General features: G+C 40.5%; 1 protein-coding gene and 1 non-coding gene across 6 annotated transcripts in view; both read left to right on the top strand.

Moving 5' to 3' along the window:
• NRG3 (neuregulin 3) overlaps positions 1 to 21137 on the top strand; it is a 1229096-nt gene that overhangs the window by 1168377 nt on the left and 39582 nt on the right. For all 5 annotated transcript variants that reach the window (XM_018042558.1, XM_018042557.1, XM_018042554.1 and 2 more), the window contains exons 5-6: positions 10379 to 10481; positions 18311 to 18437. In XM_018042558.1, coding sequence (XP_017898047.1) covers positions 10379 to 10481; positions 18311 to 18437 — 230 coding nt within the window. The remainder of the gene's footprint in view (positions 1 to 10378; positions 10482 to 18310; positions 18438 to 21137) is intronic.
• On the top strand, positions 11052 to 11123 carry TRNAC-GCA. The gene has a single exon. It is a non-coding gene; the product is annotated as a tRNA-Cys (tRNA).

Below are 21137 nucleotides of genomic sequence, written 5' to 3'. Positions count from 1 at the left end.
AGATTTATTTTGTTGGTTTTTTTTTTTTTTTTTTTTAGCCTGTATGGGAATTTATTTTTTATTTTTATTTTATTTTATTTTATTTTTTTATTTTTTTTAATTTTTTTTATTTTTTAAATTTTAAAATCTTTAATTCTTACATGCGTTCCCAAACATGAACCTCCCTCCCACCTCCCTCCCCACAACATCTCTCTGGGTCATCCCCATGCACCAGCCCCAAGCATGCTGCACCCTACGTCAGACATGGACTGGCGATTCAATTCTTACATGACAGTATACATGTTAGAATTCCCATTCTCCCAAATCATCCCACCCTCTCCCTCTCCCTCTGAGTCCAAAAGTCTGTTATACCCATCTGTGTCTTTTTTCCTGTCTTGCATACAGGGTCGTCATTGCCATCTTCCTAAATTCCATATATATGTGTTAGTATACTGTATTGGTGTTTTTCTTTCTGGCTTACTTCACTCTGTATAATTGGCTCCAGTTTCATCCATCTCATCAGAACTGATTCAAATGAATTCTTTTTAATGGCTGAGTAATACTCCATTGTGTATATGTACCACAGCTTTCTTATCCATTCATCTGCTGATGGACACCTAGGTTGTTTCCATGTCCTGGCTATTATAAACAGTGCTGCAATGAACATTGGGGTACATGTGTCTCTTTCAATTCTGGAGAGGTTTCCAATAGATTTATTTTGATTCAATTTGCTTTTGCTTAAATTTATTTGTGGGAGAAATAGCACTTGGAAAGCCAGTGCATGTTAAACACACCAACGAGAAGACTCATGGCTTTTCATTTCATTTTCCTCATTGTTTCATAGTATTCACTTATCTATAGTCAGTCAGAGCTATACTGTTTGGGAAAGGAAGGAGAGAGATAAGGGATTGTTATAGGAAAGGTTTATATTTGGTGGGGAGTGTGGGGGAAGAAAAGGAAATTACAGGTTGAGAGTAAATCTGTTTATGATTTTAAATTGCTATTTCTCCTTAAATATCAAATTTTATGTATAATGCACATCTCAAAGCACATTGTATGGAAATATGATAAAATATAATTTTGAACATTAACATTTTATTATGAAGTATATTTTTTATTTTCAAAGTATTTTAAATGATGCCTTTCCACAGTGGAATAACAAAGAGCAACAGAATAAATCCCTGAGGATCCTCCCAAGAAAATGTTGCCTCTTTTTATTACCCTACCAGGCAGAGGTCTTAACCAGCACAGTGTCATTAGACATGCAAACCAGAAGCTGATGAGTTCAAAAAAGGCCTGCTGAGTACCCTCCCTGGTACAGAACAAGCAGAAGCCCGGTGGAGTCCAGTAATGAAGGTGCCCTTGCCTTTGTGGGCCTCTCAGACGGGCCAGGAGCTTCCCTGGTAGCTAATGATAAAGATTCCTCCTATAATGCAGGAGCCTCAGGAGACACAGTTTCGATTCCTGGGTCAGGAAGATCCCCTGGAGAAGGGAATGGCAACTCACTCCAGTCTTCTTGTCTGAAGAATCCTGTGCACAGCGGGGCCTGGTGGGCTAAAGTCCATAGGGTCGCAAAGAGTCGGACATGACTGCAGCAACTTAGCATGCATGCATGCAGACTGGGCTGCAGGAAAACAGATATGTGCATCTTTGGCACAAGACAGGGCAGTTAGGAGAAGATACAGAATGGATGCACACGGGCACTTGAGAAGAGTTTTCAGATCTGACAGTATTTACACTGTATAGGATTTATTCCAATGGTATTCATTTAATTAGTGGCTATATTAGTTTGCTAGGATTGTCCATAACAAAGTATCACAAATTGATGGTCAAACAGAAATGTATTGTCTCGCAGCTCTGGAGGTTGGAAGTCCAGGATCAAGGTGTAGGTGGGGTTTGTTCTTTCTTAAGGCTGTGAGGAAGCATCTTTCCTGCCTGACTCCTGCCTTTTGGTGATTTCCTGGCAATGTTTATCCTCAGCTTGTGGGTGCATCATCTCAAACTCTGCTTCCATCTTCATTTGACATTCTCTTTGTGTATGTATGTCTGTGTCCAAATTTCTCTCTTTGATGAAGACACAGCAATATTGGGTTAGGGTATATCCTAATGACCTCAACTTGATCATCTGCCAAAACCCTATATCCAAAGAAGTTCATATGTGTAAGTATTGGGGTTAGAACTTCATGGATCTTATGGGGGACAGAAATCACCCATAATAGTAGGAGTTCTGCAAGTAGGGAGGAGAAAGGGGCTTACAGGTAGAAATAGCACCGTGCTAAATATATGAAACATTTCAGTACTTCCTGGTCATCTCAGCATCTCTGCATTGAGATGCTTGAGCTGGATTTTCCCCCAAACAACATTCTTGGAGATCACTGCAGTGAAGCGAGGTCATTTGTTCTGTCTTGCTGATATTCTCATCACTTACTCTATCAGTGTTCCTCCCTGCCAATGTGTGTTTAATCTCATTGATCTCAAGGTGAGCACCTGTTTCATTTGCCTTCAGGATCTCTTTCACCTTGGTTTTTTTTTTTTTTTTTTTTCTTTAACAGTGCAGTAATCAGGCCATTTGATGTTTGGTCATTTTTGTCTTCAAGTTGAAAAGGGAAAATCACAGTTTCTAACATTCTAAATATGTGCTTTCCTTTCATTCTCTTTACCTATCATTTCATTTGCAGTTCCTTGTAAGATCCTAATATTTTAATATATCCACAGCACTTGTTGTTATTAAGAACAAAATTGGGAAGAGGCTCTCTTGTTCTAAGAATAATTAAAACTGCAGTAAATCTACTTAAGCTTAATCCAGTTTAAATGAGGACAAAATTTCAGAGGCTTACAATCAGGGAGAGACTGACCTAGCCTGATTATGAGGTTGACTTAATGAATAGAAATAAATGCTAGAATTAGGCATGGAGAAAAACTAGAATAATATAATTTCATAAATGGTGAGATCATTAGTGAATTTGTTGTCTTATACTGACTTTTGTTTCTCTGTGTAGACATTTATCTTCAGGGCTTCTGATAATGAATACCTGAATAAGACAGAACCCTGGTGATATTGATAGGTTGACTTTTATAATGTACTATCAGAGTAATTATGCTTTCATCTGATACCTACTGGTGGCATCAAAAAGGATCTTATTTGCATATAATGACTATGAGGTGGTCTAGAGAAAAGCTTTTGCTTCTATATATGACTTACAAGCTTACAGGGGTGTGTGTCTGTGTGTGTGTGTATCCAGGTTTGAGCTGCACATTACTTGGATGTCAGTTCATATCAGGAAATCATGTTGTCTCTTGCAGACTTAAGTAAAACTGATGGTACAAAGGAAAGATCCCTAAGAGACGGTGGGATCCTAGGGCTCCATACTTGGACGGGATGTGGGGCTGCCTTGTAGAATATGTCCCATTCTTTCACAGATACAGGGCTGCTGTCACTCACACTTCTGTCCTTAATATCAAGCTATCCAGTAGGAAATGCTATATAAAAACTGAGGTTATAATTTTCTTTGGGCATCTTTTTTTTTTTTTTTAATGTAGGAGAGCTTAACAAGGATGCACAGAGAGATTTTTAGTATGCTAAAGACTGCTACAGCTTCCAAAAGCAGCCTTGCACATTAGGACCTAAGCTGTGAGCTGTCTCTTGCTTTAGCAAACAGTGCTGTACCCACAGTTTTTCCAAGGATCCTGGGTCTCTAGGAATCAGGAGCACACTTTCCTTCTCAAAGAGTCAGTATGGGGGAGAGGGCGAAAGACATAGCCCTTCCCCAAGGAGGAACGCTTGCATTGCATCTGCTAAAATACCTGGGTTGTTGTTGCTGTTCAGTTGCTCAGTCATGTCCGACTTTGCAACCCCATGGATTGCAGCATGCCAGGCTTGCTTGTCCTTCACCATCTCCCAGAGCTTGCTTAAACTCATGTCCATTGTATCAATGATGCCATTTAACCATCTCATCCTCTGTCATCCCCTTCTCCTCCTGCCTTCCATCTTTCCCAGCATCAGGGTCTTTTCTAATGTGTCAGCTCTTTGCATCAGGTGGCCAACGTATTGGAGCTTCAGCTTCAGCATCAGTCCTTCCAATGAATATTCAGGGTTGATTTCCTTTAGGATTGACTGGTTTGATGTCCTAGCAATCCAAGGGACTGTCAAGAGTCTTCTCCAAGATCATAGTTTAAAAGCATCAGTTCTTCGGCACTCAGCCTTCTTTATGGTCAACTCTCACATCCATACATGACTACTGAAAAAACCCATAACTTAGACTCTATGGACCTTTGTGTGCAAAGTAATGTCTCTGCTTTTTAATATGCTGTTGGGATTTGTCATCACTTTTCTTCCAAGGAACAAGTGTTTTTTTGTTTGTTTGTTTGTTTGATTGATTGATTTTATTTCATGGCTGCAGTAACTATCTGCAGTGATTTTGGAGCCCAAGAAAATAAAGTCTGTCACTGTTTCCAGTGTTTCCCAATCCATTTGCCATGAAGTGATGGGACCGTCTCTAGTTAGGAAATATAAAATTACTAGTGGAAAAATTCAATCCCCACAAGTAAAATTAAAAGGAACCATGAGTAAAGAAAATGACATAAAAATAAATTCCTTCAGTATACATCTCAGGGCACAGGGAGAGAGACCCTAAGACAGCAAATCACTGACTGCCTGTGGGTAAGGTGAGTTTTGCATAAGAAAGATAGAGTCTTTTTAAAGCAGTTGTTTCGTTTTGTTTGGTTCAATGCTGGCTTCAGGAGAAAAAAAGGGGAAAGGAAGGAAACTGACATTTTATGTATCTATTACATGCCACTCAGACCATTTATTTGTGTTTTCCTGGCTTCCCAGGTGGCTCAGTAGTAAAGAATCTGTCCGCCAATGCAGGAGACACAAGAGAGATGAGTTCGATCCTAGGGGAGGAAAGGCAACTCACTCCAGTGTTTCTTGCCTGGAAAGTCCCATGGACAGATGACCCTGGCAGGTTACTGTCCATGGGGTCACAAAGTGTCGGACACGACTAGCATGCACACACATAAAGCACATGTTGAACAAGTATGTGAAGTGTGTAGCATTTTCCCCATTATCGATAAAGACAATAGATGAAAGAAGATAAAAACAGTTGTAGCTGGTGTTTAAACAGAGGGGTTCACACCAGCCAACCACACTGCTTCCTGAGTGAGGCAGGTTCAAGAGAAGAGTGGTATCAGCACGGGGAAGCATGGTGTTTTTCAGAGTTTTGGGGTAGGCTGCCTGCCTAAAGGATTTTCTTCTACTGGTCCAATGTCAGTTTCTAAAAACTTACCATAACATTACTACCTTCTCTGTTTCCATCTTGATAATATGAAATTTGATCAAGAGCAAGTCCTGTGTATAACAGAAGAGGAAACGGCACAGAATTGGGAGACAATGCAAACAACCTTTACTGATTCCTGTCGAATGAGAGATTGGTTTTTGCCCTCAAAAATGACTTCATAATCTGTTTGCATTAATGAAATGCAAAAATATTGATGTTCCCTAGAATAGTAAATTACCATACATTAGATGGAGCCAAATTAAATGGTCAATGTCCAGTCATTTATTGCCCCCCATGGCAATTTCATATGATTCTGCCTAATACTTAATGATTATTCCAAGTTAGGCACTGCAGTACTCAGTATATTCTAATTCACTCAATCCTCACAACACATATGCAGTGAAAGTAATGGTAGCCTCATTAAAAATAAGGCATTCTCTGCTTTCTAGAGTCAGGCTAGAATTCTAGACTCTCAATCCAGGCTAAGTGGTAGAACATGTGGTAAGTCTGAAGAAAGAGCGTTTGCCTTACAGTATGTGGAAGAACATGACAGAGACCCCAGGGCATTGTGCGGGCTCAAATTGCTCATGCAGATTCTCCAGGAACCTCTATGTCCCTGAATTAAAGGACTGTATTTCATTTGATCTTTCAGAAACATTCAATAGCCTATTCTTCTAGAAAAACTCCATATGTTTTCTTCTATGATATTGTCATATTTTATTGTTGCTGTGTGTTTTCTTTTCTTTATCCTTTCCTGGTTGGCTGATCTGTTTTTTATCTGCTCTACAGCATCCTCATCTACCCTTCCATGAAATTTTTGAGTCTCTCAAGGCTCCATCTTAGACACTCTTCCCTTTTGGGCTGTCTTGTTGACGCACTTGGTTTAAGTATATGCATAACCCTGAATATTTATATCTGGAACTCTGTCATTTTATCTTAACTCAAATCTGTATATTTAAATGTCTACTTTACACCTCTAGTTGGATATGTTATAGGTTTTTAAAAACTCACCAAGTCCAACATTGGGCTTCCCCAGACAGTAAAGAATCTGCCTGCAATGCAGGATATCTGGGTTTGATCCCTGGGTTGGGAAGATCCCTTGGAGAAGGACATGGCAACCCACTCCAGTATTCTTGCCTGGAAAATCCCATGGACAGAGAAGCCTGGTGGGCCACAGTCCATGGGATTGAAAAGAGTCAGACATGACTGAGTGACCAACACATACACGCATAAGTCCAACTGAATTTGATATCTTTCTTTATAAGTCTGATTCCTCTCTGATATACTCCATCTTAGTTAAGAGTATCATTGTCTAGTCCATTAAGTCTTTTCAATTTAACTGCTTTTCATCTTTTTTATTATTATTATTATTTTTTTACTGTTCATCATGGTTGTTACTGTTACCATAGAAGTATCCATCATGTCTCAGTTCTGTTCAGTTCAGTCACTCAGTCGCATCCAACTCTTTGCAACCCCATGAATCGCAGCATGCTAGGCCTCCCTATCCATCACCAACTCCTGGAGTCTACTCAAACTCATGTCCATCGAGTCAGTGATGCCATCCAGCCATCTCATCCTCTGTCGTCCCGTTCTCCTCCTGCCTCCAATCCCTCCCAGCATCAGGGTCTTTTCAAATGAGTCAACTCTTCACATGATGAGGTGGGCAAAGTCTTGGAGTTTCAGCTTCAGCATCAGTCCTTCCAATGAACACCCAGGACTGATCTCCTTTAGGATGGACTGGTTGGACCTCCTTGCAGTCCAAGGAACTCTCAAGAGTCTTCTCCAACACCACAGTTTGAAAGCATCAATTCTTCGGCGTTCAGTTTTCTTCACAGTCCAACTCTCACATCCAAACATGACCACTGAAAAACCATAGCCTTTACTAGACGGACTTTTGTTGGCAAAGTAATGTCTCTGCTTTTGAATGCTATCTAGGTTGGTCATAACTTTCCTTCCAAGGAGTAAGCATCTTTTAATTTCATGGCTGCAGTCACCATCTGCAGTGATTTTGGAGACCCCCAAAATAAAGTCAGCCACTGTTTCCCCATCTATTTCCCATGAAGTGATGGGACGAGATGCCATGATCTTAGTTTTCTAAATGTTGAATTTTAAGCCAACTTTTTCACTCTCCTCTTTCACTTTCATCAAGAGGCTTTTTAGTTCCTCTTCACTTTCTGCCATAAGGTTGGTGTCATCTGCATATCTGAAGTTATTGATATTTCTCCCAGCAATCTTGATTCCAGCTTGTGCTTCTTCCAGCCCAGTGTTTCTCATGATGTCTAAGCTGATATAATTGCCTTCTAACAGGACTCTGCATTTACTTTACCCTTCCTAATCTTTTCTGTAAATTGCAGGAAAAAAATGCAAATATTATCACATCACTCTCCTCTGTCAAATTTTTCGGTGCCTTCCTGCTGTTGTAAAGACATGCTCATTGTGCACCATGTTCCTGTTGTGTCTGTGTTGCTCTGCTAAGCTGGTTGTGCATTGTGCACTGCTCACTCAGCTGTGTCTGACTCTTTGCAACCCCATGGACTGTAGCCCACCAGGCTCCTCTGTCCATGGAGTTCTCCATCCAAGAACACCAGAGTAGCTTGCCATTTCCTCCCCCAGGGATCTTCCAAACCAGGGATCAAAACTTTGTCCCTTGTGTTGCCTGCCTTGGCAGGTGGATTCATTACCACTGGCACCAGCTGGGAAGCTAAGCTGGTGGGGAATAGAAAATAACTTTTGCAAAGGCCCAGTGGTAGAGTAAAAACCTTCCAGATTCTTGAACCTGCCATTTTATATCCTAGCAAAGAGCCTTTGCACAACTTGTCTTCTCTTCCTGGACTGCTTTGCCCATCCCTATTCCTCTTGCCTAATTGGATCCTCTTTTATATTTAAAATCTCTGTTCTCTGGACTCTGTGAATAGGTCAATTTTCCATGTGATATCTTTTGTCAGATTATATACCTCCTTGTTACAATATTTATTATAGTCAGCATTTTATATCACTGGAAATATCCAGTATTCTTGCCTGGAGAATCCCAGGGACAGAGGAGCCTGGTGGGAGGCCATCTATGGGGTCACACAGAGTCGGACATGACTGAGCGACTTCACTTTCACTTTTCACTTTCATGCATTGGAGAAGGAAATGGCAACCCACTCCAGTATTCTTGTCTGGAGAATCCCAGGGACAGAGGAACCTGGTGGGAGGCCATCTATGGGGTTGCACAGGGTCGGACACGACTGAAGCGACTTAGCAGCAGTAGCAGCAGCCTTTATTTAGGTAGAAATTAAAATTTATTAAGGTAAAGTAATATATCTTTTGTTACTCATATTAGAGGTGGCTAAAATGAAAGTCAAACGCAAAAATTGCCAGGCTTCCAACCCCTTGCTTCCTGTCCCTCTCCAGGCTTGTTCTTGGGCAGCACTCTGAACCAAAGGCATTGAGAGTACCAGCACTGTAACTCCATCTGGGTCTATAAATCCATTCACAGTCTTTGGAGTTTTAATTTCACTCTTGATTTAAACTCAGAATTGATCTTGTGCATTTTCCCAAGCTATATTTGACTAGATTCAAAAAATGAACAAAAACACCCTGTTGATTTTATGCAGAAATCATTCTTGTAGTGAACACAGTCTTACCTCTTTTGTTTTCATAGGTACTATAATCCACCATCTGCATAGTTCTTTTTTATTGGCAGAAGCAGGGTGGAGTAGATTATTATCTGTAAGTCATACTTATTCCATTAGAGTCACCAACTCAGAGCAACTTAGTGAAGTGAAATTCTTTATAACTTGGTAGATCTACCTACTTGTTTCCAAGTTCACTTGGAAGATTGAAAAGAATGACATTCTTTAAGATGGTATATGTCCAAACAAGGTCTCAATGACATACTTTTTTTCTCTTTAATTTGAATCTTTCCAAATTTAAATGTCAACCAAGTCTTGCCAGGGCCACATAATTGCCCCTTTTCATTTATTCAAAAATGTGGATAACGTGATATTCTCTTAGGTTTGCTTTCTGTATTTTTTTTGATAGTCCAGTCTGAATAAAGACATTAAAAATGGAAATAAAGCCTAAGGGGGGAAAGGAGAGAGAAGAGTTCTTATAGTACCTTGTTTCCTAACATACTACTGAAGGAACAACAGCAAGAACAACAACAACAACAACAAAACTTTAAAATGTACAGTCATATCCAAAGAGAAATACAGTGCATGATGAGTGGATGGATGGAAGGGAAAAAAGAGAAGAAAGGAGGGAAAGGGGAGAGAGGAATACCGAAAGGAAGAAGAAAGGAAAGAAGGAAAGATGAAAGAGAGAGAGAGGGAGGGACAAAGAAGGAAGGAAGGTAAACAGACCAGAGTGTCTTGTGCAATGTAAAGAAATTAATGAAGACAAGAGGAGGATAATTAACAGAAAGTTCTGAGACCTATGGATGAAAGGTCTTGATGAGATGAAAGAACTGTTGCAGTAGACATATTTCAGCAAGTGTGCTAGAAGTATAAATGTTAATGTCCAAAAATTGAAATGGTTTGTTTTTGAATTCTTGTTTTTCTGCATTAAGAAGCTCTACGATATAACTGTGGTAGTAGAGGTTCAGGTTATTTTGCCAGATTATTGGTACTGAGGAGGTCACAGGATGACTAAGGAAATATTCACATGGACATTGAAGTCCTTTTTGATTCATGATGTCAGTCATAGTGGTGGGCGGATGAATGGGAGACTGACAGCCAGGGACCAAATCAGAAAGCACAGTCATCAGTATCACATAAATTGGAGGTCATCACTAGAATAGGAAGTTTCTGATAGCAGATTATTTGGGACCCCCACCATCATGTTTAAATGCTCCTACTATGTCTTAAAGTCATGAAAATTCTTTTGATAGGATTCATAATTGTGATATCCATACATGCGTTCTATTTACCCATGTGGATACAAAAAAAAAAATAACAGCTGTCCTGTAGACCACTGCAAAGACACTGAATTGTAGTAATGTCCTCGTGTTTTCCTATTGATGATAGGAACAAAAAAACTTGGCTTTGAAAGGCTCCTACCAGCTCAAAAATACAACTATGGAGATTGTGTCTGCTGAGCCATGCTAACTTCCGTTCTAATTCTCTTTTTTAAATTCGCAGAGAGTGAAGAAGTTTATCAAAGGCAGGTGCTGTCAATTTCATGTATCATCTTTGGAATTGTCATCGTGGGCATGTTCTGTGCAGCGTTCTACTTCAAAAGCAAGTAAGACCATTTCTCTCAAGTGTTCAAAGGTTACTTCTCAGAGGAAGCACTTTGTCTTTCAGTTCTCAGTCTGAGCTCTAGGCAGAAGGATTTTGTGCACGTGGGCCCATCAGACATCCTTAAATGACTCTGAATCTTTGGTAGCCTGTGGTGAGTGTGTACAGTGCGTGCATACGTGTATGTGTGTGTGTGGTTCATCTTTGATGCACATAGTGATCATTCTTCTCTGTTATCATGAACACTCTGTGTTCTTTGCATTTTTTGATGGCCTGCCAGAATTAAAGGCTCAACATCAGCCTGTCACTAAGGAGTTAACTCTTCTGAAAAGAGAGGTCACTGCTGAACATCTAACCTTTTATGAAAAAAAAAAACAACAAAACTCTATTCCTTTTATAGTATTTTATTTGATACCCATAAAGGTTTTAGCCAAACGTGAAATATGAACACTATAAAATCTACCTTGGTTCACCAGTTAGTATGGACATCTAGAATATGCCCTATGCTTACCTTGCCAAGAAACCAAATCTTCTGCCAAAAGCATTGTTTGTTTGTTTTTTTTTCTGAAGGACTTCCCTGGTGGCTCAGACGGTAAAGTGTCTGCCTGCAATGCAGGAGACCCAGGTTCAATCCCTGGGTTGGGAAGATCCCCTGGAGAAAGAAATGGCAACCCACTCCAGTACTCTTTGATCTTCCCTGGTGGCTCAGAGGTTAAAGCATCTACCTGGAATGTGGGAGACCCGGGTTCGATCCCTGGGTTGGGAAGATTCTCTGGAGAAGGAAATGGCAACCCACTCCAGTCCTCTTGCCTGGAGAATCCCATGGAGGGAGGAGCCTTGTAGGCTACAGTCTATGGGTCGCAAAGAGTCGGACACGACTAAGCGACTTCACCAAAGTAGAATTAAAAATATACACATGTATTTATAAGTATGCATGTGTATATACATATATGTTTACATATACATGTTACAAATAACATTGGCAAAGGTATTTTATTTATGTAAATGACATAATCTGCCCTTAAGAAATACAGATAAAACTATTATACTGCTTGGTTTCTTGTAAGGTGGACAGGCCTTGAGAAGCTGGCATAGATTCTGTTCCTACAGCTTGTCTGGAATCCAAGCCAACAAGTAATTGCTTTTCTTTGGACTTGTATTTTTCTACCCATTTGCCCTTCTAAAAATGGATCGGTTTCCAAATATAGTCTGTGATACTTTTCTGCATGTTGTGTGTGTCGATCTTCAAAAAGAACAGCACTTTCAAGAAATAATAGAGCCTCAGATATGAATCCAAAATTAGTAACTATTATTTTTAATAAACTATTTCAGAATAGGTTTAGATTTTTGAAATTGCCATGAAAATAGTACAGATAGATCCGATATAGCCCAGACACAATTTCCCCTATTTTTAATGTCTTTCGTTAGTATGCTGCCTTTGCCACAAACAGTGGAACAATGGTGGAATAGGGTTACTAACTAAAGTTCATATATCCTTAGTTTTTACCTCATGTGTTTTTTTGCCGTTGTTTCCCCCATCCCCAGGATACCACATTATATTTCATTGTTGTGTCTCCTAAGCAACTCTTGACTGTGGTAGTTGTTAGTGTTCAGTTTTGAACACTTTATCAGGGATACTGGGCTTTTCATTCATTATCTCCCAATCCTCACAACAACTGAAATTATGCATTATTGCTCAATTTTTCAAATCGCATCAGAATTTGATTTTAAAGTATTGATTTGTCAAAGCCCCACAGTAGGAAATTGACAACAGGTCTTTGCATCTCTACAATTCTACTTAAAATTGCATGCTCTTCACCACCCAGCACGTTGACTCATGTGGTCCTCCCCCTAGATGGTGAAACTGCTTGAGGTGAACCGGGAATGTTGTGCCCTGCTGCAGTCCATAGCTCTTTATGTTCTTAACAGGCTACATGGTTTCATGGTCAGCATTTTACATGCATCAGCCTAAGCTGTATTCACATCTTCAGTCCGCCACTTGCTTATTCAGTATTATTAGGGAAATTACATTCAGCCTTGATTTCCATTTTGGTAAAATATAGCTAAAATATGGACAAAAATAATGTCTAGCTTAGAGAATTTAAGGATTAGTGGGATAATACTGTAAAGAAGGCAGCATAGTGTTTAAAAAGTAAATACTCATTGAAGGCTTGCTGTTGTTAACACCTAGGACGTCTACACACTGGAAATTATAGGCAGGGTAGCTACAAGGTGAGCAGAGTTCCCTGAGCATGAGAGGGTTAATCACACTCAGCAGGGCATTAGGAGAGTCACCTTGCAAGTGCTGTGTGGGAGAAAGCTGTGTATTTAACAATATGCAAATTACTATGAAGAAGTAGTTAATCACTTATTTTTGGAATATAATCTGTAGTTGTACCACACTTAAAGAAAAGACTGATAACAACAGTCACAAGAACAGAGAACAGCTGGGTAACTAGAGGATTTCTGTCTTCAGAACTGTTAGCCTCTCCTTCCGTGGGCTGCAAGTGGGCTCAGTGATGAGCACATCCTCCTGGGGCTCAGCAAGGTGTCAGAGGTTTTCATGGAAACACTGTTCAACTTGCTATGCATAATGGGAGACTCAGAAGACTGAACCAGTGGGAGATGAGTAATCAGGAAGCTGTTATCTTTCTGCCTGCCCAGCCAGGACACATATTTTTATATATATATATATATATATATATATATATATATATATGTATGTCTAAAAATAACAAAGGAATAATGAAATTTGAAGACTCTTCCAACTGGAGCTGTAGTTCTCATCAGAGACTTAGAGAATATTACCTTCTTCTAGGACAATTTCCAAGCATAGTTTTCCTTTATTTTTCTCTGAGAGGAAGGCCACATTGCACACCAAGCATCTAATTTATATAGCTGAAAGTGATGTAAAATTTTTTTAACACCTTGGCACAAGTTTCTTTGCCCTCATTCCTGGGATTCTAATTCCCTCCAGAAACCTTGGGGATGGCAGAATAAACAGGCTCTACTTTTTCTTTACTTTCAAGCATTATAAGATTTTTTTTTTTCAATGTGTATACTTTTTTTTTTTTAAACTCATCTTGGAAGTCCTAAGTCTTCTAGGATTCTGGGACATGTCTATCATTGGTTTCCTGATAAGTTCACTTGAAACTCCATCCTATATGAATTTACTGTGCCCAGAGAGAATCAGGACTTAACCAAAACATTCTCTTGGTTATTTGTTCTACTTCCCATAATTATTCGGGTCCTGCCACTCTGGTCCTTTCTCCATTCTCTTGCCATCTGTGATATGGCATGACCTCACCTGATAGAATATTACAGCACATTATTAGCCAATGAACATAGGTAACAAGAAGAGGTAGAAGTAAGGAACACCTTCTTGAATTCACAGAATTTTCTGAGTTAATTGAACCCCAACCACTTTGAAGGTCACAGTGAAATAAATTCTTTTCTCATCAATTCCAAGAAGTTCAAGTATTCCGATAAGTAGTTAATGGAACCATTAATTGAGCCTTTCAAATCTGGCTGATACGGCTCATATGGCAACTATAAATTCTTCTAGATTTCCCTTTTACTTTTAACTCGTATGGGCTAAGAAGTATAAGGCTGGCAGCAGGAGGCCTTATTAGACTTAGGAAATGAAAGGCATAATTGAACTCTGAAAATGAATTGAAATAGGAAAAGAGATATATCGTGGGTGGGGGGACGTGGAATAGATGGCGGAAAAGTGGAAACAGTGATTTTGGAGGTGATTTTGCACTCCAGATGGTAACTGCAGCCATGAAATTAAAAGACACTTGATCCTCAGAAGGAAAGCTATGACAAACCTAGGCAGCATATTAAAAAGCAGAGATATCATTTTGCCCACAAAGGTCCATATAGTCAAAGCTATGGTTTTTCCAGGAGTAATGGTGGATGAGAGTTGAACCAAAAAAGGCTGAGCACTGAAGAATTGATGCTTTCAAACTGTGGTGCTGAAGAAGACTGCTGAGACTTCCTTGGATAGCAAAGAGATCAAACCATTCAATCCTAAAGGAAATCAGTCCTGAATATTCATTGGAAGGACTGATCCTGAAGCTGAAACTCCAATTACTTTGGCCACCTGATGAGACGAGCCGACTCACTGGAAAAGACCCTGCTGCTGGGAAAGATGGAGGGCAGGAGGAGAAGGGGGCAACAGAGGATGAGATGGTTGGATGGCATCATCGACTCAATGGATATGAGTCTGAGCAAACTCCAGGCGATAGTGAAGGACAGGGAAGCCTGGCATGCTGCTGCCCTTGGTTTCACAAAGATCTGGACGTGACTTAGTGACTGAACAACAGCAACAGAAGGATGTTCCAGGAGCAGGAACTGGGACAAATAATTATCACAACTGAGAAAGCGCAGGAGGAAAAAGGGGAACTGACGCTATGGGTAGAAAACAGATGTGCTGCAACTTGCCCTGACTGTATCTCATCCCCTGAAGAGATTTTAGATCACAAAGCAAGGCACCTAAGGACAGGCAATAGGTGTTCTGATATGATGCTATGATTCTCTTCATCTGTGGTGGACTTAGTCCCCACGCAGTTATAAGTTAGTACACATAAGTACTAATATAAGCTAGTACACAGTTATAAGAGTTCCTTGACCTGAGATAGCCAGCATCTGATGACAGGTCAGTGTGAGGCTTTGAAGGCCTAGACCACTGCCCCACCTTGGGGTGAAAGCCACGCCAGGTTCAGAGCTCCCTGTGGGATTTGCTGAGGTTTTCACTGGAGACTGCATCACATTCCAACTCCTTCTGCCCCTTCCTGCTTCCTTCGCTTAGTTTCCACAGGTGTCGATCTTAAGAGACCTCACTAATAAAAATCCTGCACACGATCTCCGTCTCAGTGTCTGCTTCCGCAGGGAACCAGACTGCAGCATCACAAACAACATCTCCTGATGGACTTGTTGGGTCTGATCTCCCACCACTGTACGTCTCATTTCTTCCTGATGAATTGACCCAGAGCAACTTAAAGCTCACTGAACTCTAGAAGTCGCACTGACGTTGTTAGGCTAGTGTGTTCCAGTGTGCAATACTTGTATCTTGTCTTCCCCAGAGCCAGTGCCGTCCTGGGAGCTGATGGCATTGCAGACAGATGCTTCTCACTTCCCTTTGTTCCCATCTGCTGAGGGGAGGACGAAAGGGCAAAAATGTGTGCCTTGAGAGAGCGGAGGGATGATAGAAAAGGAGGCAGGTTAGAAAAGGAAGCCCATATGTTCTGGAGTATTAGTGAGTCAAGGCAAGGTAAGAGGGGGCTAAAGGAAAGCAAATTATTAAAAGGATTTAGGAAATGCAATCAGACATTTTTATGAGGAAAATTCCTTTAGATGTTTACACTTCCCAAATGCTGAATTAGGGAATTACTGAAAAGATCGTTAGTATTTCTGCAGCTAATTCTTGGAAAAATGATCATGTTCTTCCTCTGTGTGAAGCCCCCTTCACTGCCTCCTGATGACTTATTCCAGCAGAACTCCCTCATCGCCCCTCTGCTTCATCAGTGAGTCCCTGACAGGATTCTGTGGCTTTCCTGTACTTCTTAAAATGCTGATAGGATAGATTTGTTTCTAACAACAGGCTACAGATTAGCTGTTAGGAAGTAGATAGATTATCACAAGTATATTAAGACCACTAAGAGTACTAGAGATAAAAGCCCCCCAAATAATTGAAAAGATAAATATTTAAACAGAATGACATCACATGAGTATTTTAAATTCAGAGGAGATGATAATGCATAGACCTCCAATTCTTTTTTTTTTTTTAGTTTTTTATTTTTTTAATTTTAAAATCTTTAATTCTTACATGCGTTCCCAAACATGAACCCCCCTCCCACCTCCCTCCCCATAACATCTCTCTGGGTCATCCCCATGCACCAGCCCCAAGCATGCTGTATCCTGCGTCAGACATAGACTAGCGATTCAATTCTTACATGCTGGGCATACACACCGAGGAAACCAGAATTGAAAGAGACACATGTACCCCAATGTTCATCGCAGCACTGTTTATAATAGCCAGGACATGGAAATAACCTAGACGTCCATCAGCAGATGAATGGATAAGAAAGCTGTGGTACATATACACAATGGAGTATTACTCAGTCGTTAAAAAGAATTCATTTGAATCAGTTCTGATGAGATGGATGAAACTGGAGCCGATTATACAGAGTGAAGTAAGCCAGAAAGAAAAACACCAATACCGTATACTAACACATATATATGGAATTTAGAAAGATGGCAATGATGACCCTGTATGCAAGACAGGAAAAAAGACACAGATGTGTATAACGGACTTTTAGACCTCCAATTCTTGTAGCAATTCTGTGACTTGCTTGTGAGAGAGGCAATTAACAAGATCCCTTCTTTTATCTCTGAGCCAGTGTCCTGATTCCGTCATCTGCCCATATAACTAAGCTTACTAAGTGATGAGGAGTGTAACTGATTGATTAATACTGAGGAGTGTAACTGATTAATACTCTCCACATGTTCACAGTATTTATGGAAGAGAGCTTATCCAAACTCCATTGACAGAGGAGGAAACTGAGATTCACAGAAGTTTGGGGAATCAGTCATTTTGATCTGAGGAATCAAAGCAAAGCTGTTGGGACACAGAGCTGGAATTCAAATCTCAGTCCCTCTGATACTCAAGCCCATGGTTCATAGAGGGATGTCTACCTCAAAAAACTCACTTGGAGAGACGATGAACAGTCGCCACCAAAGGCTCTATCCTTGGCGTGGACCCTGGGGAAAGAGGCAGAAGTCTAGGGCATATGATTCTGTGAAGTTTGTTTGCTTGTTTGTTTCATGGGTACTGGGTCTTTTGTTGATAGTTAATTTCTATAAAGCTCTTAGGAGAGCAGCTAATAAGGCAGTACTTTGTACAGTTCAAACAGTCACTCCACATTTGCAGAAAGGGGTAATTTACTTGGAATCCAAAACCTGAGACTAGTCTCGGCCTTCCCACCAAGAAGCAGTGTGACCACGGGCAAGTGGTTTGACAGTCGTGAGTAGTGCCTCAAAATGAGGACTGTGCAGCCAGATTCATTCGGTTCTAACCCAGCTCTACCACTGTCTAGCTGTTAGACTTTGGACAAATTATCTAACTTCTCTGTGCCCCAGTTTTCTCATCTATTAAATAAGCATAGGATTAGCGCCTTGTCATACAGAATGATTGTGAAAAATAAGTGAGCTAAGACATGTAAAACACTTCAAATGATGCTTGGCATCTTTCAAGAGTTAATTTTTATTACTTATAAATTATTCCTTCGGGAGTTAATTTTTTTCTTATTATTTACAAAGGTTCTAATAAATTCTGCATTGAGGGCAGATGGTAAAAATAAACGAAGTGTTTTTAAACTATAAACAAGAAAACAGACCCCTGTTATGGCATGTGTGCAAGTTATCCAGTCAAGCTATACCTATCTGAAATGGACAGATATACACAAATCTTTGCAAAAATGTTATATGTGGCTGCTAGGTCCAAGTGTCAAAGTTGTCTACTTGTAACTTCAGAGCATTCCTAATTCTCTTTAGCTGAGCACTCAAGGTTAAGGACCCCTTACATCCAGTAGGGTGAGGATCATGCATTACATTTCTGCCTTTAGAGTGCCATGGGGTGTGAATCCGGGTTATTAATGGGTAACGCCAAGTTTTTCTTGGTGGGGTTGAAAATGAAGGGAGGACTCTCTGTTAACTGAGTTTATCTTGCTATAGAAAATGACAAGTATAGATGTTGGGAGTGAATGAACCTCAAAAAAATAGGCATAAATTTATGTGACTATTTATACATGGATTTATTTAAACTTGCAGGAAACAAGCTAAACAAATTCAAGAGCAGCTGAAAGAGCCACATAATGGTAAAAACTACAGTCTCAAAGCATCTAGCACAATGGCAAAGTCCGAAAACTTGGTGAAGAATCATGTCCAGCTGCAAAATGTAAGTCACATGTCCATACATCCCTTCCCACAGCCACTCTCCCTGCTCCCAATCCAGAGGGGATGCAGAACCTGTGATCAGACTTGCCTATTTTTTTCAGTACTCTGTAGATTTTTCCTTAAATCGTGTTGCATTTTTGTGTGTGCACACGGTACTGGAAAAAAGAAAGAAAAATTAATTCTCAGCTCTTGATTACAATCTGTAACATAATTAATCTCTGGAAGCAAAAAGAGGTTCAATTGTTTGTTCCATAATCACTTACTGAATTCTTCCTCGTGTCAGAGATCATGCTAGGCACTAGGGGTACAATGTTCCTTACTGTATGGAAACTGGCATAGTGGAAAAATACAGACACCCAGAGGAGGGTTGTGGGATGAGCGGGTTGCTATTGCAACAGAGGTGGGAGAAGAGACCAAAGGGAGCTGGTGGGGGCAGAAGTGGAGGCAGCAAAAACTGCAGGCTTGAACTGGATTTTGAAGAATAGGAAAGGTTCATCAGGGAGTCAGAAAGCCAAGGAGTAGAGACTAGAATAAGCAGAAAGAATAAACCCAGGGAATGCTAAGAATACATACTGTATCCACACTATTCAGAACTAAAGGGTATGAGAAAAATCAAAGCTCATAAACATGGGAAGGGAGAGTTGCATTCCCGGGATTGGTGCTTCCTAACACCACACCTTAAACAGATACCAGAATTTGAAGTTAAATACAAGCTCTTTGAATCCTGCTTTCTTTCTTTCTTTCTTTTTTTTTTTTTTTTTTTGTGGCTGCTCTGGGGCTTAATTGCAGCATACAGGATCTTCAGTTGAGACAACTCTTTAGTTGCAGTGTGGCTTAGAGGATCTTTAGTTGCACCATGTGGCATCTAGTATCCTGACCAGTGATCCAACCCAAGCCCTTTGCATTGGGAGCATGGAGTCTTAGCCACGGGACCACAAGGGAAGTCTCGAATTCTGTATTCTTTCTAAAGTAGTTTTTCATGATTTCTGAGATATATTGAAAAACGCTAAAGATAAACAAATGTTACTGATGTCAGGTTCTGCTGCTCACTGTTCAAAACCCAGTACTCCAGAGACAAGTGTAACTTAACAAGATTCTGCTCTGTTTTAAAGAGCAGTTTTAAAGGGTCAATCGAATTGTTTGGGGAGATCAGGGTTTGTAATCTTCCACTTTGTGCAGACTTTCTTCTGATTGTGTTGTACTTAGTCACTCAGTCGTGTCCAACTCTTTGTGATTCCATGGACTGTAGCCCACCAGACTCCTCTGTCCATGGAATTCTCCAGGCAAGAATACTGGAGTGGGTTGCCATTGCCTTCTCCAGGGGATCTTCCCAACCCAGGGATCAAATCCAGGTCTCCCGCATTGCAGGTGGATTCTTTACCGTCTAAGCCACCAGGGAAGTCCATTCTTGGGATTGGTCTATGGTGAAATGACAGGTTGGTGCTTTGGAAAGCTGGTGTTCAGCCTGAAGTTGCCTTCCTTTCTCTGGGTGGGGGTCTTAGTTCCTGCAGAACTGAAAGAAATTGTTATGTGTATTTCATGAAAAGGAACCAGGACTTTGCCCCATGCTGCTCTATCCTTTACTGACTGTTCCCCCTTCATTTCTGTATCCCCTCCCTCTTCTGATTAGTAACTGTTTGAATCTGCTCTTTACAACTAAAGGACGGTCAAGGAGGCTGACTAATGCCTATTTCCTAAACATAATAAATGAGGACACAGAAAGGATGTGTACCCAGGAAGTCTCCATGGGTCCTGCTCCATTTCACAAAAGCCATCTAAGACATGCTGGAACATTCCCGTCAGGATAGCAATTCTTTGCCCCCATGCGAGATTGCACTTCCAGATTCTGAGACCCAGAAGGAAAGCACAAAGGTGGTGGTATAAACCTAGTATTTGGGTATAATACACAATCACCCAAGACACACTCACACCCTTCCAAATGTGTAAATCACTGGGAATTTAAACATCATTTGTGATTTTGGGAAATCATTACCCAGAAAGTCACCGTTATGCTGTGTGTGACAGATGTACTTAGATGCTTAATGCAGAATTCATAAATCATAATCACTCCCCAGAAAAGTTTTGTTAAGCTTGTAATCACGGCTGTGTGTAGGGATTGTTCTTTTCTGAAACAGAGCAAATGTTTTGTTAGTGATTTCTAATGAGTATTATCCCATTGCTGTAAAACTACTGTAATGCAGGGCTTCTTAGCTACTGAACCTATCACAGATAAAGCCAGAGGCTAGTTATGGTAATGAGAACAGATTTTTGATTAGTGATATACTGTTGCATTACAGAAGAGAATCTTGTTTGAACACAACTTCTATCCTTACAGAGGTGACTGGGTGTTTGTAAAGGAGAATGAGGGTGATCTTGGCTGGCTCAGCCTGCAGCAGCTTGAAGCAGGATTTGGTTCCCAGCCAGAGACTGAGGTCGGTCTTGGGGTGAGAACACCAAACCTTAGTCACTGCACCAGTGGCCAATGATGAGGTCCTGGCCCTTTGGCTTTGCAGAGAAAGAATCCCCACAAAAATATAGAAAGCAGTGAAACGAGTGTTTATTAGGAGGAAAAAGAGTCTAGAATGTATGGAAAGATGCACAGCCAGACTCAGAGAGAGAGCCGTGCCCTCAGGTAGTTTGAATTACTTATATGGGGCATTTCTTCTGGTTATCCTTTGGCCAACTGTTTAGATCTGCCTGA

The sequence above is a fragment of the Capra hircus genome, chromosome 28 (assembly GCF_001704415.2).
Source record: "Capra hircus breed San Clemente chromosome 28, ASM170441v1, whole genome shotgun sequence".
Lineage (NCBI taxonomy): Eukaryota > Metazoa > Chordata > Mammalia > Artiodactyla > Bovidae > Capra > Capra hircus.
The sequence above is the reverse complement of the archived record's forward strand: the minus strand, read 5'-3'. Positions and strand labels throughout refer to the sequence as shown.